Here is a 25,726-nt window from a genome sequence, read left to right as displayed (position 1 = left end):
CATAAAAGCCCAAAATTTACGCTGAACACTGATGGGCGATTTAGTTTCGTGAAACCAAAGCAGACATTGCGCTTTCTCCTCCTTTGACGCCATTTCGCCAGCAACTAAAGTGACCTCAGAGATCACGTCGGTGTTGTGGAGCACTGGCGCCATCTGTTTGTCACAACGATTAGTAACACGGACCTATGTAACGGCATCAAATAAAAAAATAAAAGAAAGAAGTTTCTGAACACTATGGGACTTAACTTCTGACGTCACCAGTCCCCTGGAACTTAGAACTACTTAAACCGGACTAACCTACGAACGTCACTCACATCCATGCCCGGAGCGGTCGCACAGTTCCAGACTGTAGCGCCTAGAACTGCTCGGCCACTCCGGCAAACGGTTATTCTGTTATAAATTTTTATAATCAGGGCAAGATGGTTCAAATGGCTCTGAGCACTATGGGACTTAACTACTGTGGTCATCAGTCCCCTAGAACTTAGAACTACTTAAACCTAGCTAACCTAAGGACATCACACACATCCATGCCCAAGGCAGGATTCGAACCTGCGACCGTAACAGTCGCGCGGTTCCGGACTGCGCGCCTAGAACCGCGAGACCACCGCGGCCGGCAATCAGGGCAAGACTTTGTCCTCACCCCCTATTTTAAAAATATTTTTAGGTTAGAAAGAGGACTCTCAGTTTTATTAATAGCCGTAGCTTTTGTTACGTACGTAGGATGGCTGTGCGTACGTCTAGGTAATTGAACGTCAGCAGTGTTCAGTCTTGTACACCGTACGTCTTTTATATATGTGCTTTAGATAAAGCTCCTATCAAGAGTAATTATGTTCGAAACAGAAGAGAAACGTCACAAGGAAAACTCATTGAAGAAATTAAGTACTTGTTTTTTACGACCTTCATCAGAAGCAGTAGATATAGTTAAGATTAAACTGCTACATATGTGCCTAAAAAATACATAATTCCGAAAATCCAAGACTCCAGTTCCCAGTAAATGTTGTCAATCAGTGTATAAAATGTGTTACTTTAAGTCCAGTACGGGCTCCGTCAGCCTCTAGCCCTCGTAAATCTCATCGAAATGCTTCTTTACTGCTTCAATTCATTTGTTACACAACTTACACATAGGATATGTCGAAAGTTTCGTGAAGTAGTTTGCCCAATATCCTTTGATGCCAGCTATTTCCGAGAGTAACCGAGCGATATGTCGCAGTGTTAAGACACTGGACTCCCTTTCCGCAGGACGGCGATTCAAATCCCCATCCGCCCAGAGTGAGGTTTTCCGTGATTTACGTCCAGATCGCTTGAGACAGATGTTGCGATGATTCCTTTGAAAAAGACGCGACCGATTTTCTTACCCACCACTCCCCTATCCGAATCTGCGTCCGTCTCTCATCACCTCGTAGTCGAAGGTCGTTAAACCACCATTTTCCACCTTTAAGACAACGCCCTCGTAAGACAACGCCCATATTCTCAGACAGCAACGTGTTACGTATTGTATTAATTATTTATATTGGTTTACATTATAATCTGAAGAAGATAAGATTATGTTTTCAAGACTTATTGCTACACTTTGTTTCTTTGCATTTATTAGTCTTGCGAATTACGTTTGTCAGAGCCTTGAGAAATGAATGAGTCTGTGATTATGAATAGATAGTTTCTGACCTGCCAGCGCAACAAGTTGGATTTGGTGTTTTTAGCGTTACCTAGGAAGTACTCACGGAATGAGTTTTTAAATCCTGCCACCGTAACATGCAGTGACCAAAACATTTATAGATGTCCTCAGTTGTTTGAAATACGGAGCTGTTTCTTGATTAGCCTTTTCAGCACCTTTAAAGACTGAATTTAAATTATGGCTTGATTCTTTTTGCACACCACATGGAGTAGAAATTAAAATCCATGGGGAAGAAATAATAACTACGAGGTTCGCCGATGACATTGTAATTCTGTCAGAGACATCAAAGGACCTGGAAGAGCAGCTGAACGGAATGGACAGTGTCTTAAAAAGGAGGATATAAGATGAACATCAACAAAAGCAAAACGAGGATAGTGGACTGTAGTCGAATTAAATCGGGTGATGAGCCGGCCGTGGTGGTCTAGCGGTTCTAGGCGCTCAGTGTGGAACTGCGCGATGGCTACGGTCGTAGGTTCGAATACTGCCTCGGGCATGGATGTGTGTGATGTCCTTAGGTTAGTTAGGTTTAAGTAGTTCTAAGTTCTAGAGGACTGATGACCACAGATGTTAAGTCCCATAGTGCTCAGAGCCATTTGAAATTGGGTGATGCTACGGGAATTAGATTAGGAAATGAGACACTTAAGGTGGTAAATGAGTTTTGCTATTTGGGGAGCAAAATAACTGATGATGGTCGAAGTAAAGAGGATATAAAATGTAGACTAGCAATGGCAAGGAAAGAGTTTCTGAAGAAGAGAAATTTGCTGACATCGAGTATAGATTTAAGTGTCACGAAGTCGTTTCTGAAAGAATTTGTATGGAGTATAGCCATATATGGTAGTGAAACGTAGACGATAGTTTAGACAAAAAGAGAATAGAAGCTTTCGAAATGTGGTGCTACCGAATAATGCTGAAGATTAGATGGGTAGATCACATAAATAATGAGGAGGTATTAAATAGAATTGGGAAGAAGAGAAATTTGTGGCGAATCTTGACCAGAAGAAGGGATCGGTTGGTAGGGCATATTCTGAGGTATCAAGGGATCACCAATTTAGTATTGGAGGGCAGCGTGGAGGGTAAAAATCGTAGAGGGAGACCAAGAGATGAATACACTAAACAGATTTAGAAGGATGTAGGTTGCAGTAGGTACTGGGAGATGAAGAAGCTTGCACAGGATAGAGCAGCATGGAGAGCTGCATAAAACCAGTCTCTGGACTGAAGATCACAACAACAACAATAACCATTGTTCACGCTACTCATGACGGAGTCTCTTTGATGTCCACGGCCGAAGCAATTACTTACATCTAGTCCCTTTCGATCTATATATTCAGTTGACCGAAGTTTCGTTTATTCATACAGAAGGGGCAGTCAAATGAAACGTGAGAGATGGGAAAGGAATAGAAATATTATTTCAGAATTAATACATTTATCCCAGGAGAGACAAGACGGTCAATACCTTCATGGAAAAACGTTTGTGATTGTCTACGGAACCATGAGTGTCCACAGGCGTACACCTCTTGGTCGGAAGCAAATCAATGACCACAATTGTCTTTCTTCGGGGCTCGATGAATATGGAAATGGCCTACGGAGAGTTCGTGACTGTATGGAGAATGTGTAAGAGATTATCAGTGAAACTTCCGCAGCATAATCGAAACACCTAGGCAATAATTGGGCGGGCATTATCCTGCAACAGACTGATGCTCTCCATCAATGTTGCTGGACCTTTGGACTTGATAGCGCGCACCAGTTTTTGCAGTGTCCTCGTAGCGCTGTGCGTTATTTGTGGCGCCGTCTCCAGAGAGGCAATGACCTTCGGGCCGTTTGAATGAAAGAAAGAGGTCGTCATAACTATCGCAGAGCTGGTGTGCCCGTTGCTTCTGTTACGCTATAGAGATCTCGCGGGGAATCCCTTAGACATCCCCCATATGGTTCCGACTTGTCCCTATGCAATTTCCATATTTTTTGAGCCCTGAAGAAAGACATTCGCATCTGTCGGTTTGCTTGGCATGAAGAGGAGTACGCCTAGGTACAATCAAGGTTCCGCAAGCAACCCCAAACATTCTTCTTTGAAGGTACTGACTGTTTTGTCTCACAATGAGATAGGGTAAACCTACCTAATTTCGTGATGTTAAGGCTTGTAAACGAGAAATCAAAACATTTACTCGCTCTAAAAACTATATATTTTACGCGTAAGAAAGCAATATATTGTTCTACTAACGCACGATGAAGAAAAACAAGAAATGCAAAAACGTTGACTTTATTAAACATAGGGAACTAAGTGTGCATGCTACTTAACTTCGTAATAGCACACTTAACTTAGTGACAATGTGCTTAATTCTGTGGTGATTATCCTTTAGCAATGTTTCAGTTCACTTAACAAACTTTTCACTTACTTTCGGCATCAGTATCATTGTAACTAACATTTGCGCAAATATTGCACTTAAATTCAGTAGCATCAGGTAATCGAAACCTGACAACTTTCGTGGAACCATCGCAGACTGAAACAACACAAAATCCAACTACCTTTATTCTTTCTACAGCTGTAGCTGTCGTTACTCGTTACAGGTGGAGCAGATGCGACCCATAGACCTATACGCCTGTTCCACAGAAGAATTGTGATATTTTGGAGCTATTGTGTGAGATTCGTCGGTCACTTGGTACTCAGGAAAAACTAGCATTTAATTGAATGCGGGTGTGATGCTCCCCAACAAAACTGGCACCAGAAAATCTGTGCTGAGTAATGAACGAAAATCATATGGACTACATCTGAGGAAGGGATTACTTTCCTGAACGTACTTCACTTTTTCTTGCTACGCCTGTTTCTGGGACTGAAACATACAGTGTAGCAGAATACAGTTGTTATGTGGTGGTTGGTATTGTAGCATTGATAATGTCACATACGGGAATCCATTAGCAAAATAAATGTTCTTTCTGCACCAAGACCCTGAACAAATCCATTGAACGAAGTTTCAAAAAGTTCAGTGTTAATCCATTCATTCTACGACAGGGCCATTGTGACGTTAGGGAGGGTACCACGATCACAAAACCCCCTTTTTTCCGCTACTTTCTGCTGCTCAGAGTTGTAGCCATTGCGCGTGAAATGGTCACAAAACTTAAGAGTCGTTGTCGTTGCCCTCAGCGGTTATATCAGTGATAACATATTTAAATCCTACTCTGATGACTAAAATTATAAGAGTGATCCTTTGTTATAAAAGCTGCATACAAGTGTCGGTATAATTACTTGAGCAGCTTAACTCCTAACCTTTCGTTACAAGATGAGACCAGCAAACAGCGTGTTTCCCTCCACACAACACACAAAGAACTACGTGCCCTTCACCTAGCGACTATTACCTCTCGGAATTTCTTACCTGTGTGAAGACATCCCTACCATTTGACGAGTACTGTTGGAAATCAGTGTAGAGCACCTTTCTTAAGAATATGTCTGATATCACGAAGTATGCCACGGAGTTAGATAGGTTTCCCGTAAATCTAGTAACAGTTACGACGATTACTTTTGAAGTAATAAACAGTTTACTTCCTTTTTTCATTTGTCTCGTTTTGTTTTCACTGTCTCTTATATTTCTTTCAGAATGTTTTAAAAAGAACCTTTCATTATTATAACATTTTGAAAAACTTTTGTTGAGTTATTTTTAAATTAAAGAAGCACCTAATACCCAGGGGCATTACTCCCCGACTATTATAGCCCAATAGTTTCCTCAGTTATGTTGTGATTAATTTTCGCGTATCCTCTACGAGTAAACAACACGCGACATGACGCAGTTCCCAACAATACAGAGATCCCTTCAGCGAACCAGACCGTTGCTTAGCATCGGTCTGAGACGAGGCAACTGGGGGGCAGCATGGGTGTGTCCCCGTCTCCAGTCAGCAAAATTTTAATAAAACCGTGAAATGCCTGCCGTAAGAGCATGGAACGACGATTGCAGCCAGAAGGTAAGTCATCAACAAACATCTGAGTTCCGTAAATAAGTGGTAACCATAACGTAGGCATGAAATTGATTGCATCTTTCTGAGGACACATAACACAGGCGTGTGCGTATACTTAATGAACAAAGATATCTTCGAGATTGAAGGTATGTACAGGGTAATGCAGACTTTTTTCCAATTGTTGTCTGAGGCAGTTTGTGTTGCAAAAGCATGAAATTTTATAAATACTTTAATTACAAGAAAATCTAAAATATTCCTACTAACTATGCGTTCAATAGTGAAGTTTGCGGGCAGTGTGATCGTATTCGCACGTACAGACATTGTTTGACAAGTCGCGTGTGTCACCATGATGCCATGAAACACACGTTTCCTATGCACATGTCGTAAGAGATAACAGATTTTTACAAGAATTTCTAAAATTTATAGACAAATTTCTAATCTTAATACGTATGAGGATCATTTGGAGCCGGCCGCTGTGGCCGAGCTGTTTTGGGCGCTTCAGTCTGGAACCGCGCTGCCGCTACGGTCGCAGGTTCGAATCCTACCAAGAGCATGGATGTTTCTGATGTCCTTAGGTTAGTTAGACTTAAGTAGTTCTATGTCTAGGGGATTGATGACTTCAGATGTTAAGTGCCATAGTGCTTAGAGCCATTTGAACTATTTGATCATTCGGAAAGAAAAGAACGTTTTTTTATACAGAAATTTTTATTTGTGTGGTAAACGGAACTGTATTCTACATACAGTTTGATACCCAAGCTACTAATCTACGCAGTCACTGTTCAAATTTTGGCACTTGTCGTTCCAATTTTCCAGCTTTCCTATGCTTTCTACATACTCAGTTGTCGCTTAGTTCTTGAACCACTGATTAACGGTAACTGTAAGTTCATCATCATTTCCGTAGTGTTGTCCACTCAAAAAAAAAATCAATTTGAGGAATAAGTAATAATCACTTGGATGCTAAGTGCGGACTGTGCGGTGGATGTTGAAACATTTCCCAGTGAAACCGCTGAAACAAGTCCTGCATGCGGACGTGCATTATCGCGAACGAGAACGACTCCACTGGTTAGCATTCCCCGCCGCTTGTTTTTAAAAGCGCGGCCAAGTCGTTGAAGCGTCTGAAAGTAGGCTGCTGCATTCCACTAATTGTGAAACGCCTATCTTCTTTTTTTTTTTTTTTTCTTCAAAGTTTTCTTTGAGTTCGTCAGTCACCACTGGTGGCCGGCCCGAGCTATCTTCGTCGTGAACATTGTTCTGTCCGCCATTAAACACGATACATCCCTTCGGAACTGATGCTTCTATCGTCACATTACCGTAAACGTTCGTTATCTATCCATCATTTCGAAGGGTCAGGCTTTCTGCGTGATTAACAAGCGGTTAACACTAAGCGCCTCGCACTTGGCACGATCGTCAATTTTCTCACACATTTTGAAGTCGCACAACTGAGTAGTAATCAACCAATCGTAGCTGCCGCAAAAATGAAGCGGATGAGTACCAAGGTTAGTGGTCGGTCAGCGGTGGTGGTGGTGGACACGCGGTCACGTGTCAGAACAAAATGAATGTTCTTTACTTTCCGAATGACCATCGTATTTTTCTCAGTAAATAATTTGCATTTAAAATCGCAGGTGTTTTATAAACGGATTGAAATGCGATTTGAAGTGGTTGCTGCTTACATGCGATTTAATAATATGGGTCAGATTCGTCTTTGTGCCAGTGCAGTGTTTATCGTCTATAGTGTGCCCACATTTTCTTGACTCTCGTCTCGATATTACTGAATCGATATAATATCTCGCTGTAATTCGAGATGCTAATTTGTTGATTCTTCTTCCTACCATCTTTTACGTGCGAATACTTTATTCATCATTGTTTAAATTGCTTTGTTTCATTACAGTCATAAGTAATTTGCAACAGTGAGTATTATTTTTACGTGGCTACTTAAAGCCATGGTCTGACACAAGAATTAAGCAATCGCGAAGTGAATACATTCGGAGCAGTCGTTAATGGGAGTAGCTGTGTGTGACTTGGGACTGGTATTCACTCCTTTACTGTCACTACAACCTTGTTGTTGTTGTTGTGGTCTTCAGTCCTGAGACTGGTTTGATGCACCTCTCCATGCTACTCTATACTGTGCAAGCTTCTTTATCTCCCAGTACCTACTGCAACCTACATCCTTCTGAATCTGCTTAGTGTATTCATCTCTTGGTCTCCCTCTACGATTTTTACCCTCCACGCTGCCCTCCAATGCTAAATTTGTGATCCCTTGATGCCTCAGAACATGTCCTACCAACCGTTCCCTTCTTCTAGTCAAGTTGTGCCACAAACGTCTCTTCTCCCCAATCCTATTCAATACCTCCTCATTAGTTACGTGATCTATCCACCTTATCTTCAGCATTCTTCTGTAACACCACATTTCGAAAGCTTCTATTCTCTTCTTGTCCAAGCTATTTATCGTCCATGTTTCACTTCCATACATGGCTACACTCCATACAAATACTTTCAATAACGACTTCCTGATACATAAATCTATACTCGATGTTAACAGATTTCTCTTCTCCAGAAATGCTTTCCTTGCCATTGCCAGTCTACATTTTATATCCTCTCTACTTCGACCATCATCAGTTATTTTACTTCTCAAATAGCAAAACTCCTTTACTACTTTAAGTGTCTCATTTCCTAATATAATTCCCTCAGCATCTCCCGATTTAATTTGACTACATTCTACTATACTCGTTTTGCTTTTGTTGATGTTCATCTTATATCCTCCTTTCAAGGCACTGTCCATTCCGTTCAACTGCTTTTTCAAGTCCTTTGCTGTCTCTGAAAGAATTACAATGTCATCGGCGAACCTCAAAGCTTTTATTTCTTCTCCATGGATTTTAATACCTACTCCGAATTTTTCTTCTATTTCCTTTACTGCTTGCTCAATATACAGATTGAATAACATCGGGGAGAGTCTACAACCCTGTCTCACTCCTTTCCCAACCACTGCTTCCCTTTCATGCCCCTCGACTCTTATGATTGCCATCTGGTTTCTGTACAAATTGTAAATAGCCTTTCGCTCCCTGTACTTTACCCCAGCCACCTTCAGAATTTGAAAGAGAGTATTCCAGTCAACATTGTCAAAAGCTTTCTCCAAGTCTACAAATGCTATCAATATTGTGTGCAAAGAGTGTCTTCAATCAACGTTTCAATAAATTTAAGCCATTTCAAATTCAATTACTTAAAACATTCGGTGAACTTTAACTACAGGTGTTACGTCTGATTCCGTTTACGAGTACATCGTTTACTAAATGATTTGCTTATCTTCACGTGAGGGTGATTTCCAAAATGAAGTGCAATTATTTTAATACAGTGAAAGATTTCATTTGACGATCGATTGTACGAATGGTTACATTCTTGTTTTCATTTGGACTCCGCGGGAAGGGTAGAGGCCGCAATACCCTGTTTGCCCCAGCCTAATTAGGCCTACGCCCGTGCTAAAAATGTGAACATAGACAGTATTTACATGTCTCTGAGCGTTATCAGCCTTCCAGAAAAATAACATGAACAGATTTTGTATAAACTATGTTCTTTCTGTTAAGTACGTCGTAGCTTGTAAGTCCCTATTATAAAGTAGTAGCATTAGTGTGCTTGGTGACTAGTTCGCTCAGGTTTAAGTATTATTTTGTAAGAAATAGTGCTTTGTTCATTTAATTCTCCTTCTTCCACGAAACTAATATAATGTCTCCCCTCCCGGACAAATCCCGGTTCGACGCCTGTAGCTACTATTTCGCAATGGTGCAGTAGTAGAAATGGAAATGCCATGTGGCTAGGGCCTCCCGTCGGGTAGACCGTTCGCCTGGTGCAAGTCTTTCGAGTTGACGCCACTTCGGCGACTTGCGTGTCGATGGGGATGAAATGATGATGAAAGACACACAACACCCAGTCATCACGAGGCAGGGAAAATCCCTGGCCCTGCCGGGAATCGAACCCGGGACCCCGTGCACGGGAAGCGAGAACGGTACCGCAAGACCACGAGCTGCAGACTGCTGTAGTAGAGAAAGAACAGAAGGCAGAGTTAGTGTCCGGTCATAGATGTGTGGACAGTGTCTGTCCCAAGACACATCTAAGTATCGGCCGTAATCCGGAGGGCTAAATGTACCATTAAAATAATTGCGGTCCAGACATGACCGGGCCGTGCTCGAGGCAAGTCAGTGAACCGAGAGCTTTCATGGCGGAATTAGTTCTGTTTTAATTTTTCACATCAAGTGCGGATGGACGGCGCGGCGGTAGAAATGTTTTGTAGGCTGTTCGACTCTGCTAGACGACGAAAGACTAACAGAAATTCGTACGTCCTTCGCAACTTCTTCATTGTTTACCTTCTGTTTACTCTTTTTTGAGCCCACCTTAAAAAAAGAAGCCAGGAGTTCTTTGAGTGAAACTGATAGTCTCCAGAAAGTGACGTTTTTTTTCTCAACTGCGGTTCTAGTTTGTTTAAATGTACTGTGTCGTCTTAAAATATTCATGACACTTCGTCTCATCGTCCATGAGACGAGGAAATAATGTTCGAAACTCACCCTTTACTGATCTTGTTCTTAAGACACTGTGGATCCACAAATTTCTACTTTTTTTGCCGTACTTCACAAGTGCGACGCTCTGTCGTGACGCTGCCTGGACGTGTGTGACCGGACCTTGATATGAGAGTACGGCTCTGCAGCAGCAGTGAGAGAGGACTAATACGCCTTGAGTTCACCAATAAATTTCACATAATAACAGCAGATACACTAGTCAAGAATCACAAGAGGAAAAGTTAAATTTGGAAAAGGCTTGGAGACACGGAAAGATACCAACTGGATAACATTATGTAGATTCAGAAATTAGATGACGCTAAGATAAAGGCTCAGGCTCATTGTAGTGATGGTAAAGAGCGTATTGAAGTACAAGAGAATCTTCAGAAATGATTAATGTGTAAAAAAGAGTGACACTGATATACTGAGGAATGATGATATGCATTTGAAAGTCTCTGAGGCTGTAAATACTGCGATAATGCATACCGCGCTTGAAAGTTCATTTGCAAAGGAATTGATATTTCTAAATGGACTATTAGAGACGTTGGGTAGGTAAATATAGATACAAGGAAGGTATCAGCGAAGAGATCTTAGGTAACAGAAGAAATACATCAACTGATCGACGAAAGAAGAAACTACATGTGATTGTTTAGGTAACAAGAATACATGTAAACCATTTCTTATTTAAAGTCACTTATGTTTCGATCTAATCTCCAGTAAATAATACATCTGTCTCGTCTCATTTTTGCCTTTCTTAAGCAACCTGATATACATTCTTCATTATGAAGTGTGAGCTTCTTTCGCCTGTATTTTGTAATGCTATAAAACATCGTGCCACGGCTCTGAGCCAAACTACAAAAAAAGAAAGTTATTGTGAGAACCAGGTGGATCGCCTGAATCAAATTTTACTTGTTTGAGCACTGATTACAAGTACTTCTTTCGTTTCTAAACCACAGTGGTTTTCATAATCGCAGAGCTCATTGCAGTCTACAGTGACGATGAATAGAAAGCTATCTCACATAAAGTTAACCTAGTATTGTTATATCCATAGAGGTAAAAAAAAAGATGGGAGTTGTCGTTACGTCATAAACTACAAGCCGACGCCCGCCATCTTATGTAGACGAAAAACATTGGGTTAACCACATTTATACCTCCATGGTTCACCGCGATGATACTTGCCTGTGACGTCACTCTGACGTGCACATGCCCAGTTTTGACCTTTCGGTATAACTACTAACGTTCGTGGTCGTATCTCACACAGCATCTGATGCTTTGATTGTATGGAGATGTAGTTGTCTCACCAAAAATGCCAGATTGCGACGTTTACTGGTGTACTAATCGATCCGATCGTAATTATTCGTAAGTGGAGCTGTTCGAGCAATGTTTTATTTAGTATACATGAATTATGCTTGCGCTGTTTAATTTTGTTCTAGTAGTTTTATTTCTGTCACTTGACGTTAGATTTCTTTCGTTGACTTTTCAGTAATCTTTCACTTTGTTGGTCTGCATAAGATACGATAGCATGCCCTGCTTTTTTCATCATTGCACACGTGTGTGAGCTAACAAAGAGCACTTAAGGTGAACCTTTTTTTCAAACGGGAACATTGAAATTGTTGTGGATACGATCAGAAAGCTGAAAATATGACGAACAAGAAGCGGTACCAGTACGCAAATAAGCATTGGTTTCAGAGTTCAGCTTCATTTGCTATCCATACAGATACAGCAGATACGCAATTAAAAGGATTAGGAAAGCATCCTTTTCACATCACACCCTTCTCTTCTTCGTTTTTCGGAATATATCAATGAAAAACAAGTTACATTAATGAGGCGAAATGTGTCGCATTTCTAGAACAGACACGCATTCAAGAACAGAGAAAGTTCGAAATTGCCTTCGAGATACTACGGTATTCACGTAATCACTGCGATTCTTATTACTTAAAACAGCTGTTGTGTGCACAAAATCGGAAACAGTAGTCTGCTAATGTTTTGGGCTAGTTAAAATGCGGCAGGCCTCGCCCAGTCGGACTTAAAAACAACGTACAGCGGAAATCTGTAGCACCATCTCCCTTCTTTTTTTTACCTCCATGGCTACATCAGTCGCAACAAATGGAAATACTACTACTAAAATAGTGCCCAAAGAGTCACTTTAAAACTGATGGCAGGTACGCCAATTCATAATCAGTCTAGTACCTGTGGTCGCGACACACTGATGCGAAAGTTGTCACTGCTTGACAACTCGAGCGACATTAGCGCTCCAAGCGGTGAGAAAGCAGGTAGTCACATGCGTCGTAAGGATAATGTTCGTTTTAAGTTATTTTCTACTTAATTAGCGGAATATATTTCTGCATTCCATGTATTAGTAAATTACCAAGAGACGTGAATTATCCTGAAACACATGTAAAAACAGGCGAATCATACTGACTCAATGACAAAAGTTACAACTTATTCATGAAGTAATATTGTCAAATATATGTATATTTTTAGGTTTCTCCACTGAAAGAAAGTTAATAAAACACTTATTTCATGCTTGAGAATCATATATTTCCGTAGTTTTCTGTTATTATCATAAAAAGGTTCCTTGCGACTTAAAAAAAATGGAGACAAATGATTCGCCCATTTTTACACTTCACTCGACTTTCTAATATCGAATATCGTATTAAATATTATTAACTTTGCTTCGGACCGAGCAAGGTTACGCAGTGGCTAGCACATTGAACTCGCGTTCCGAAGGACGGCGGTTCAATCCCGCGTCCGGCCATCCTGTTTTAGGTTTTCCGTTATTTCCCTAAATCGCTCGAGGCAAATGCCGGGATGGTTCCTCTGAAAGGGCACGGCCGACTTCCTTCCCCGTTCTTCCCTAATCCGATGAGACCGATGACCTCGGTGCCTAGTTCCGCCCCCCCCCCCCCCCCAAAAATAACCCAGCCCCAACCCCTTTGCTTCGTAAGCGAAAGTGTTTGAAGATTCTTGCCGCTTGTGGCTCAGATTTGCTAAGAATTGTAAATCTCATTTCCTCTGTGTTGAGAACCAACTTTATTGCTTTTGACGATTCGTTATCGAGTCTGTGTCGTTTTCCCTTGAGCTACAGGTGTGGTGGGTTATTTGGCGCGTTAAATAATGTTGGTATTATATTCTATACAGGTTTCCTACGTTACACATTCACTGATTAGGCTGAAAGTGTGGCAAACATATCTCCGCTTTGTTGGGTAGGTATACGACGTCTTTCCGATAAAGGTAAGGTCCTCTGGTGTTTATTTCCAATTTTTCTTAATAAAGGGAAAGGACATTATTTCGTAAATATGTGTACATTACGAGAGAATCGTAAATTTAATTTACTATGATCTATAGTTTCGTACCTCCCAGGGTCCTTAGGAGGATAAAGAATGACAAACGTGGTGTCATTTTACGGTAATTCGCGATTTTTATGGCGCTATGTACACTTCCTACCGTGAAAGCTATGTTACAAATCAATATAAGCATTAGTATTCGCACTCATTCGATATTTTATTTAGAAGTGTTGCTTGATGACCTCTTGGGGCATGCTGTCGTGGGTAACAAAAAGGAGACGGAGTGTCGTGTTTTTTTAAGGTGGACTGTGTTACAATCTCCTTCGATGTGTCTTCACTGTTTCACGATTTTTTAATTCTCTGCTATAATGCTTTTTCAGATTTATAGTGCCCTTGTAAGCACATCTGCAGTAATTGCAGCACTGACTCCCTATTTCCATTTGTAGTGTTCACTGATACGCGTACAGTAGATAATAGCGAATTTGTGAGGTCGAAATATTGTGGAAAGATCGGAAAAAATTAATGACCCATGAAATCAGTGTGCGACACCTTGGTTTGGCCAGAATTCCTTTAGCAATTATTAAATAGATCAGTAACGTCTAAAGGGAAAAAAAAGTTTTTGGTTACTCGTATGACATGGTGCGGTATTCGATTCAGTGTTCAGTCACAGTCTAATATAACAGTTGCGACACTCCGTCTCGTTTTCGTCCCCAGCAACAGCAGCGCTCCAAGCGGCAAGCAAGCGACTCTTCGGAATACGATATCGGATGAATGCGACACTAACGTTAATATTGATTTGTAACGTTGTTTTGACAATAAGAAGTGTGTGTAGGGCCATAAAAATCGACAATAACCAAAAAATTACACCACATTTGTGATTATTTAGTTTGCCAAGGATCCTGGGAGATAGGAAACGGTGCATTACAAGAGAACTTACTTACGATTATCTTGTAAAGTACAGACATTTACTGAACAATGTCATTATCCTTTAATAACAAAAAATTGGCAGTAAGCACAGAAGACCTGTCGCAAATCTGTCCAACAAAGCAGCGTTTTGTTCTCTGCACTTTCAGCCAAATCAGTGAATGTGGAACGTAGGAAACCTATATGGAATGCAGTTCCTACCTACATTATTTAACGTATCAAATAAGCCACTACAACTGTAGCACAAGACAAAACCTCACGGACGTGATAGTAAATCGTCAAAAGAAATAAAACTGTTTCCCAAAGCAGCAGGAACCAATTCCACATTTGTTGCTAAATCTGAGCCACAAATGGCAAGAATCTTCAACACATTTGCTTTGAAGCAAAAGCAATTATATGTGCAAAAATATTTGTGTATTTGAAAGTCGCGTAAGTGTAAGAAAGGACGAATCAATGGACGCCATAAATTTTTTAAGTTAAAGGAAAGTGCCTATGGTAATAACAGAAATACATGCTTTTCGCGCATGAAATGTGCTTATATTCTGTTTATGTCAGAGGAATAAGCTCCAAACATAGACATACACTAAGTGATAAAAAGTATCCGGATACCCCAAAAACATACGTCTTTCATATTAGGTGCGTTGTGCTGCCACCTATTGCCACGTACCCCATATCAGTTACCTCAGTAGTCATCAGACTTCGTGAGAATGGGGCACTCCGTGGAAGTCGCGGACTTCGAAAGTGGTCCGGTGATTGGGTGTCACTTGAGATTTCCACACTCCTAAACGTCCCTAGGTCCACTGCTTCCGATGTGATAGTGAAATGGAAACGTGAAAGGACACGTACAGCACAAAAGTGTACAGGCCGACCTCGTCTCTTGACTGGCAGAGACCGCTGACAGTTGAAGAGGGCCGTAATGTGTGATAGGCAGACATCTATCCAAACCATCACACAGGAATACAAAAGTATCAAAAATGAGATTGACAGGAAGTGCAAAGTGGCTAAGCAGGGATGGCTAGAGGACAAATGTAAGGATGTAGAAGCTTATCTCACTAGGGGTAAGATAGATACTGCCTACAGGAAAATTAAAGAGACCTTTGGAGAGAAGAGAACCACGTGTATGAATATCAAGAGCTCAGATGGCAACCCAGTTCTAAGCAAAGAAGGGAAGGCAGAAAGGTGGATTGAGTATATAGAAGGTTTATACAAGGGCGATGTACTTGAGGACAATATTATGGAAATGGAAGAGGATGTAGATGAAGACGAAATGGGAGATAAGATACTGCGTGAAGAGTTTGATAGAGCACTGAAATACCTGAGTCGAAACAAGGCTCTCGGAATAGACAACATTCCATTAGAGCTACTGACGGCCTTGGGAGAGCCAGTCCTGACAAAACTCTACCATCTGGTGAGCAAGATGTATGAGACAGGCGAAATACCCTCAGACTTCAAGAAGAATATAATAATTCCAATCCCAAAGAAAGCAGGTGCTCACATATGTGAAAATTACCGAACTATCAGTTATTAAAGTCACAGCTGCAAAATACTAACGCGAATTCTTTACAGACGAATGGAAAAACTGGTAGATGCGGACCTCGGGGAGGATCAGTTTGGATTCCGTAGAAATGTTGGATCATGTGAGGCAATACTGACCTTACGACTTATCGTAGAAGAAAGATTACGTAAAGGCAAACCTACGTTTCTAGCATTTGTAGACTTAGAGAAAGCTTTCGACAATGTTGACTGGTATACTCTCTTTCAAATTCTGAAGGTGACAGGGGTAAAATACAGGGAGCGAAAGGCTATTTACAATTTGTACAGAAACCAGATGGCAGTCATAAGAGTCGAGGGGCATGAAAGGGAAGCAGTGGTTGGGAAAGGAGTGAGACAGGGTTGTAGCCTCTCCCCGATGTTATTCAATCTGTATATTGAGCAAGCAGTAAAGGAAACAAAAGAAAAATTTGGAGTAGGTATAAAAATTCATGGAGAAGAAGTAAAAGCTTTGAGGTTCGCCGATAACATTGTAATTCTGTCAGAGACAGCAAAGGACCTGGAAGAGCAGTTGAACGGAATGGACAGTGTCTTGAAAGGCGGATATAAGATGAACATCAACAAAAGCAAAACGAGGATAATGGAATGTAGTCAAATTAAATCGGGTGATGCTTAGGGAATTAGATTAGGAAATGAGACACTTAAAGTAGTAAAGGAGTTTTGCTATTTGGGGAGCAAAATAACTGATGATGGTCGAAGTAGAGAGGATATAAAATGTAGACTGGCAATGGCAAGAAAAGCGTTTATGAAGAAGAGAAATTTGTTAACATCGAATATAGATTTATGTATCAGGAAGTCGTTTCTGAAAGTATTTGTATGGGGTGTAGCCATGTATGGAAGTGAAACATGGACGATAACTAGTTTGGACAAGAAGATAATAGAAGCTTTTGAAATGTGGTGCTACAGAAGAATGCTGAAGATTAGATGGGTAGATCACATAACTAACGAGAAGGTATTGAATAGGACTGGGGAGAAGAGAAGTTCGTTGCACAACTTGAGTAGAATAAGGGATCGGATGGTAGGACATGTTTTGAGGCATCAAGGGATCACAAATTTAGCATTGGAGGGCAGCGTGGAGGGTAAAAATCGTAGAGGGAGACCAAGAGATGAATACACTAAGCAGATTCAGAAGGATGCAGGTTGCAGTAGGTACTGGGAGATGAAGAGGCTTGCACAGGATAGAGTGGCATGGAGAGCTGCATCAAACCAGTCTCAGGACTGAAGACAACAACAACAAGAACCGGGAACATTGAGGGAATTCAGGAATTCTGTTGGGAAGTTTACATTTTCATGGTTCAAATGGCTCTGAGCACTTGTCATCTGAGGTCATCAGTCCCATAGAACTTAGAACTATTTAAACCTAACTAACCTAAGGACATCACACACATGCCCGACGCAGGATTCGAAACTGCGCCGTAGCGGTCGCGCGGTTCCAGTCTGACGCGCCTAGAACCGATCGGTCGGCTTACACTTTCGTCGTGCTTCATCATTGTATCACTGGAAATAAATATATTTGCACCCTCTGGTATCGTATTCTCTATTAGGCGATTTGTTTCTTTGAGCTACGGTATTTTTTGTTGCTGAAATTATTCGCTCACACAACCATTCTGTTTCCGTAGTTCCTCTCTATAAGCGGATATATACTTTTCTTGGAGTTACTGCTCGGTTTTAACTACGTTACAGACCTCATCGGTTAAAGACGATTTTTCCAGAGTGCGGATGAATGGATGCCGTTTACAATTTGTATTCTAGAACTCTCCAGAATATCCCAGAACATCATAAAACGTTCCTTGTTGTTGTTGTTGTTCTTGTTGTAATCTTCAGTCCCGAGACTGGTTTGATGCAGCTCTCCATGCCACTCTATCCTGTGCAAGCATCTTCATCTCCCAATACCTACTGCAACCCTCATCCTTCTGAATCTGCTTAGTGTAGTCATCTCTTGGTCTCCCTCTACGATTTTTACCCTCCACGCTGCCCTCCAGTACTAAATTGGTGATCCCTTGATGCCACAGAACATGTCCTACCAACCGATCCCTTCTTCTCGTCAAGTTGTGCCACAAACTTCTCCTCTCCCCAATCCTATTCAATACCTCCTCGTTAGTTATGTGATCTACCCATCTAATCTTCAGCATTCTTCAATAGCACCACATTTCGAAAGCTTCTATTCTCTTCTTGTCCAAACTATTTATTGTCCATGTTTCACTATACTCCATACAAATACTTTCAGAAATGACTTCCTGACACTTAAATCTATACTCGATGTTAACAAATTTCTCTTCTTCATAAACGCTTTCCTTGCCATTGCCAGTCTACATTTTATATCCACTCTACTTCGACCATCATTAGTTATTTTGCTCCCCAAATAGCAAAACTCCTATACTACTTTAAGTGTCTCATCTTAACATTCCAGAATATTCGTAGGAAATTCGAGAGTGCTGTAGAATGGTTCAAATGGCTCTGAGCATTTGAGATCATCAGTCCCCTAGAACTTAGAACTACTTAAACCTAGTTAACCTAAGGACGTAACACACATCCATGCTCGAGGCAGGATTCGAACCTGCGTCCGTAGCGGTCGCATGGTTCCAGACTGAAGCGCCTAGAACCGCTCGGCCACAAGGACCGGCAGTGCTGTAGTACATTCCCTTGAAAAATACAGTGCTGCGATGGAGGTATATGATGTCCTGGTGAACGCCGCTGTAATCGGCGACCTTTTCAAAAACCCGTATCTCCCCCACCACAATAGCTACCACGGCGCAACTACAATACGACACAACAGTGTAGACGAGAGTAACACCATAAACAAAAACAAGTGATTGACAGAGACTAATTTTGGAGCTACCGTCAACTTCGCCCACTTTCAAGTTCACACATTTAACCATTTCGAGTCACTATATATTTATTATGTTTTCAGTGTTGGATGCGAGTTACGACTGGTACTGCAACATCGGGATCGTTTTGTGTCTTAATCGCTTCGTTGAAAGCAAAACGAAAAGAGCCTCAAGGCCGTCATATTCAGCGACAGAGTCCTCTGTTTCTTCTACCAACGACTACACAGCATTTTTTGTTTCTGGACGTCAGAAATAACTGCGTCTGCGTGTCGGCTACTCTCGGAAATGAAGGAATGCATCGCTTTTATTGGGGCCTTTTTTTTAATATATATATATATACCGAATCTATTTAGCGGAATTGTTAGAAAGATTATTGATTGTTTCTGTGAAAACATTTCGCTGTTAGTTGTGTTTTCGCGACTAATGGGTTGAACAGACTGGAGCCACCAGCCAAGGCTAACAACACTCGTTGAAACAGCAGTCGGGCGGCGATATATACCTGTCTAGTTTCGATAAACTCGCGTAGTATCGATAGTCGACTGCACGCTGCTGGTAGTTGCGCCAAGTGGCCGCAGTACGTCGCTGCCGTCTCTCGAGACAACATGCGACGGAACTACAAGTACTTCAGGTGAGTCAGCGCGAGGCGAATGTGGTGCTTCATGTAGTGGTGACGAAGTCGTGAACTACAAAATGTAACACTTGTTGCTGCATTTTCGTGCTGTGGTATCTTGTCGCTAAAATATTCAATTTCTTTGCATTTTTTAGTACGCACTGCGGTTATTAACATTGTTGCAGTCAATTCGGGTGCGAAGCTGATAAAATTGTCGAGGATACTGCGCTTTTTCGGACACAGTGGATCCGACAAGAGTATAGATTGTTGTGTAGATCGGCAAATGGTGTATATATATCATCCTGCGCCTACAGAAAAGCACTGTGTACTGCTGAAACATTGTTTTACTTTTATCATCGTACAAAAAAGTGACATACTTCATTTGTTTGGTATGTCAAGAACATAAACGTGTGATTATCTGGTAAAACAAGAGGTCTTATAGGCCTTTCGATTGTTTGGTCTGTATTTTCTGAGTGTTTCTCTAATAGATTGCTGAACGAATAACGAGATAACCAATCTCGTTCACTGTTTTGAAGAGGCAAGACTGCATCAGTTCAAATATATTTTTAGAGTTCGAAATTTTACGCAACGTTTACAGCACATAAATGTACATGTAACCGTTCAAGACTCAGGCAAAACTATTTTGTGTTCTAATGTGCACACGTATTTAACGTTTCACTATATTTCAGGCAAAGTAAGCGAGAGAAATATTGATTCTTTGAATTATGTTTTCTGACAATCATCGCAATAACGAGCTATTTTTTACTGGCCGAAGGGACTTATCTTCGTTTATTGGGTTGACGGTAGTGTGACATTTCCTGACGCTATCAGTGTAAATTTGTCGTTTAATTAGTTCTGCATTACTTTACCAAGCAAACATTTCTTATTTACTTTCTAGGTAAATAAAATCTGAGAGAACAAAAAGGACTTCGGGTAATAAATAAATTACCTCAAAAGTTGCTAAACTTATTTTGAAGGTTACTGAAACAAAAATTGTAAGAGTGAAATTAAGGTTTAAAACTTCCCCCGCCAGTTTCGCAGACAGACATGACCTTATCCACTGAAGCCTTCCTGTAAATAGATTCACCTGATCTTCCCAGTTCTACATTCTAAAGACAAGTATATTCTGTGAAGCTTATCGATGCTAGTGGATTTTGTGGACTAAGTACATGATGTATCACAGATTTATGGGATTCAAAAAGGCTGCCATAACTCCATTCATTAATCAGATGATAACATTTTGTTACTGTGCACTGTGTGTGTAACCGGAGGAAGTAAATAATACAGATATTGGATTCCCCTCTCCCCTCTGGTTGTTCGCCCCCTCACCCCCCCCCCCCCCCCCCTGATTGCGGTGCCAGACTGACAAGTGAGATAAGGGATGCGCCTAGATATAGGTTAGGTTGAGTATGAGAGTTGGCGAACCCAACGAATGCGAATGCCAAATTGAGCTTGTGATAACAGATTGACCTGTCACGTAGCCTAATGTTTACATTCACGCGTTATTTAAATGCACTTTGCTTTATTTAAAGTCAGTCTTTTTCATCATAAAAAGTAAACCTAAAAGGTAAATTCAAGAAACAGAAATCAGTTAATGGCCAAATATACGGGTATGTAGGTGCATATTATTTATATGTACGCAAATTGCGAAACATAAAACGGAAGGGCGCTACTACGTATCTTTTACCTCACTTCATACTTAAAGCAGTTTTCAAATGTAAGCGTAAGTACAACCCACTTCATCAGACTGTTAAGAGGGTAGAAAATAAAGTAAGGATCACAATAGCTGGAAAGTTACTGATGTCATTTGCTTGGGCACCATTAAACCGCCAGGATAGCAGATTTTATTTAACTGCATATTCGCGTAGATTCAATATCGATAAGTGTTTTCGCGTTCATAAAAATTATATAATTTCAAAAATGTAGAAAAAGTGAAAGCTGTGTTTGATGCCACATATGACCGTTAGTCGTGTTACACAATTTAATTACATTTAGTCTGTAAACACTCATAAAAATGAGGAATATTAATGGCAAATCAACGGAAGCTTGTATAAAAAGCTTAAAAACCATTGACTGGGCTTAAGTACTTAATGAGACTTACGCCATCTCTAAATTCAACAAATGGTAAGTTTGTATCTACTAGTACTTTGAAAACAGCTTTCCCAAAACTTGATTAACTGCTAAAAACTGCAGAGAACAGAGTAATCAATAACTAGTTAAAACAACTGGATAATGTGTTACATCAAGTTGTTGGCATGTCTTTGACTGTGTGTCAGATAATGTGATTAGACCCCTAGCATTACATTATTTGAACGGAGTTTTTAGACTTGGGCCCAAGTATGGCTACTCTGGTGGACTGTTCATTTGAAAATTGTTTCAAAATGGAAATCGTACAATAATGGAAACAAAACAAAGGAAAGTTTCACTTCGCTCAGTGTGGCAGATTCTATTTATGTTGTTAGTCGGTCATCAAAATATCACGACAGACTTAACGATTGTAACAGTATAGTCTCCTTTTTTGTGGCACTATACTCTGCTGTTTTGTTTTCCTTATTTATTTTTTCATCCATCCATCTGTCCAGATCATATTACAATAATGTTCATGGTGCCCCGGGAGGACTGGTCAGCATTCAATGATGTGACAGGAACGAGCATTCAGAGCAAAAGACTCTAATAAACATAGATTCTAAAAATAAGTACCTTAACTGCTGTGAGCATTTGCTCAGTAGATGACCTGTTCCACACTAGCAAAGACCAAAAAGGAGTCATAACTCTTAAGGTACGCACTTTGGAGCTCATGTTTACTGGACTTTTTTTCTTGTTTTAGTCCATAGTAACACCTCTCAAAATATGGGAAGTACAGAGTGGCTTGCAATAGAAGAGATTTGTTTCACAGTATTGATGACGAAGACGCGCTCATGGATCTTAGATACGCGTTTGAGAGTCCTCCTTTACTAGACTTTTTTGCTCCAAACGATCGTTCCTGCCATCTCTCTATATACTGAACATCCCTCCTGGGATACCCTGTGGTAACTAACATCATAATAACATGAAAGTAAATAGTTCAAAATGTACATACACATAGAATTTGTTAGTAAGCTTTTATGAGGATAGGGCAAGTGGTCAGCCGTGACCTTGATGAAGAAACCATACCGGAATTTTAATTCCATCCTCCCGAATATGGGGTCAGTGTCTTTAACAACTGCACTGCCGCTTTTTACGTGGTCGTAAACCGAACTCTACGGTTGATCATTATGCCCGGTGCTTCTTTTATGGTATATTATTGTTTCGTTTCTTTGTGTGGAACCTGTTTTTATAATTTGGGCCTAGTGTATTAAGATCTCTATTCTTTCTACTTCAGCTAGCTATATAAACATCTATAAAAAGGGAAAGGCCTCACACACGGACAAACAATTCAGTTCAAGTTTGGCAGGTTGCTTGTGTACCACCTACACTGAAGGATTCTTAAAATATTTTGGCTCACTACCCCTCCCAGTTTTTGTGAAAACCACTACCCCAAATAAACGATTTCAAATGGATCTAACAACTATGAGACTTAACATATGAGGTCATCAGTCCCCTAGACTTAGGACTACTTAAACCTAGCTAACCTAAGGACATCACACACATCCATGCCCGAGGCAGGATTCGAACCGGCGACCGTAGAAGAAGCGTGGTTTCAGACTGAAGCGCCAAATACCGCTCGGCCAAGGCGGCCGGCATATAAACCACAGAATGCATGTGGGAATTGAGCACAGATCCTCTGCGCCCCACCCAGTTTCCTTGACAGTTAGGCCACCGCCGCTTTCCTTGAAAGGTGTTAACTATAGCTGCACAGTATCAGTCGTAATGTTTCTTTTCCGGATTTTTTTCGAAAAATAAGCGTTTGCGGTGACCATATGTGATAGTGGTAAAAGTGCTCACTTTTTAAATTATCTCTCAATCCCGTCAATTTTGAGTACTGTGTGTCACGAACTTTAAGGGCGTTTCTCAAAAACAGGTTGCTGTAGGAGTATTGCTGCCAAACAAACTCGGACCTCTTCGGGGCACTCTGAGATGGGCGTGTAGAAACGAAGTAAAAAATTTATTTAATATAATTACTTTTTACCTAGAACGCAATTACAAGGAACTTGTTGCCACAGAAGTTGTTGGTACACCAATTTTTTATGCAGGTTTCATTTTTTAACAAGACTCTTTACCCTTTTAATGTATTTATAAAACTCCGTGTAAGCTGTCCAGTCGCGTGATTCGGGGCGCTATGTCACGGATTGCACAGCCCCTCCCGCCGGAGGTTCGCGTTCTCCCTCGGGAACGGGTGTGTGTTGTTCTTGGCGTAAGTTAGTGTAAGTTAGTTTACGTAGTGTGTAGGTCTAGGGACCGATGAGTTCAGCAGTTTGGTCCCTTAGGAATTCATACACACACGCAAGTCAGCCTGTAGTTAAACTGACCCTGTAAGACTGATTCCACAGTCCGTAGCAGCAGATTTTTCATCAGCCCCTGGGCCGACATAAGCGAAAATACTCTTTCCACAGTGGCGTTGTGTGCGGGAATAGAAAACAGACTCGCATTGTTTTAGCAGTTGGCATTTGCATTCAGGATTTTCGGTTTTATTAAGAAAGTAAATCCACCTCTTTTCCAGGGAGTGTGTAGCCTTCCATTCTTCCGAGTCACGCTTGGTTTCTAAAAAAAACTATTGTCGCCTGAAATCATCATACAATTTTTAGTCAGGTATAAGTGTTTTTAGTTATCACCCAATTTGGGGTTTCAGACTGCGTTCATCAACTACAATGGTCTAGGAAGCCATTGTCTCTTCCTCAAATTGTTTCTTTGTTAGGGTTCCGATTCTTTAATTTATTCAGATTCATCTTGGTTTGCACGCCAATGAAATTAGCCATCTTCCTTTCATTCAGATATCTCTGAGTATCGCTTAATATATTTCTTATTTCAATTTTCGAGACTTTATTCTTCTCCGCGCTTTTTATATATCTTTTCAAACAGAGCCAAGTTTGACTGTAGAAAAATGAAGTAAATTTCACTTATCAGACTACTGACAAAATCTGAAAATATTTTAAGTGGCCTGTCTTCAGCGTCAAAAAATTGTTTTTATAGAATACAAAGCTTAAGAATCCCCTCAACTGCGGACATTAACGACAGCCATCTTGTTTTTGAGTGATACAGAAGCGTCTGATGAATGATATCGACGTATAAGCACAACTCTTTCAGCTTCTCTGTCATTACCGTGTATGTTGAAAAATATTTGAATATTTTCATAGCGATTATTTGAATGTCGACAGCTAAAACTCCAGCAGCGCTTGATATAGTATTGTGGAGAATATGGGCAGAGCGTGGAATTTCTTCTAAATTATTTACTGATTCTTCTTTAATTTGGTAAAACATTCCGCTGGCCGCGTGGATGGTTGGTATTGGTATTTTCTCCACAAAAACGATTAATTTATCCAAAGGGATACACAATTGTCTTTACAGTGTGTAGACAAAACTTTGCAATTGTTTCTTTACATAGCGAATCAAATTTCAGCAGCTTCTGTTGAACTCCATCAGTTTCAGGAAAGTATTGAACAATCAAAGGAAACATCTTTTCAGTCTTATGGTTCGATGCGTCGGTGCCTACGCCGTAAAATTACATTTCTTGCAGTTGTTTTATGCGTTCGGACACGGAGTGTGGTTCGAGCATACTTCTAACAATCGCTGTAGCTTTAGTCTTGGCTGTATGCCGCTTTGCGGCGACTTTGTAGTCAGGATACACTGCGTCATTCAGGTTTTGACTAAGAGAACTGAAAGACTGACGATGCTAGACAACTTCTTAAACTTTTGTTAATTCTGCAAAAGCAACAAGCAGCTCTTCCTGGGTATTTATTTTAATCATGAATGTAATAAATAGGCTTTAATGTCGATGCTACCGCGAATTTATTTGTATGATTATTAGTAGAAATGTGACTGACGCTCACGTCTGCCTTATCTCCATGAGTCACTGTGATGAAACAGCTACAAATCTCACACAACGCTTCCTGATCTGTACGTCCTTTTTTGACAAAGGACCACTCCTTTGTGTAATCAGCTGAAAATTGCCATTTTCTCTTTCCACCTTAGCCGTTTTCGTAAGCTATGATGAGATAAAAATGTGAATGTCGTGTGACTAGGGTCTCCCGTAGGGTAGACCGCTCGCCTGGTGCAAGTATTTCGATTTGACGCCACTTCGGCGACGTGCGCGTCGACGGGGATGAAATAATGATGATTAACGTTACTTCAGTACTTGAGCCAAGCTCGTAACAGTATTTTACAAAATTGGACCTTGTCAGTGTGTATGGACAAGAATGTCCATAATTGTGACGGTCCCTATATTATTTTGG

General features: G+C 40.7%; 1 protein-coding gene across 3 annotated transcripts in view; it reads left to right on the top strand.

Moving 5' to 3' along the window:
• Positions 1-25,726, top strand: part of LOC126284612 (solute carrier family 35 member G1) — a 461,728-nt gene that overhangs the window by 137,149 nt on the left and 298,853 nt on the right. Inside the window, exon 1 of one of the 3 annotated variants that reach the window (XM_049983673.1) lies at positions 19,276-19,376. The exons of the other annotated variants lie outside the window; for them this stretch is intronic. Within the exon in view, the coding sequence (XP_049839630.1) occupies positions 19,351-19,376 (26 nt within the window). The 5' untranslated portion in view covers positions 19,276-19,350. Of the gene's footprint in view, positions 1-19,275; positions 19,377-25,726 lie in introns of those variants that run through there. 3 annotated transcript variants of the gene reach the window in all.

This window comes from Schistocerca gregaria, chromosome 8 (assembly GCF_023897955.1).
Source record: "Schistocerca gregaria isolate iqSchGreg1 chromosome 8, iqSchGreg1.2, whole genome shotgun sequence".
Taxonomy (NCBI): Eukaryota; Metazoa; Arthropoda; class Insecta; order Orthoptera; family Acrididae; genus Schistocerca; species Schistocerca gregaria.
The sequence above is the reverse complement of the archived record's forward strand: the minus strand, read 5'-3'. Positions and strand labels throughout refer to the sequence as shown.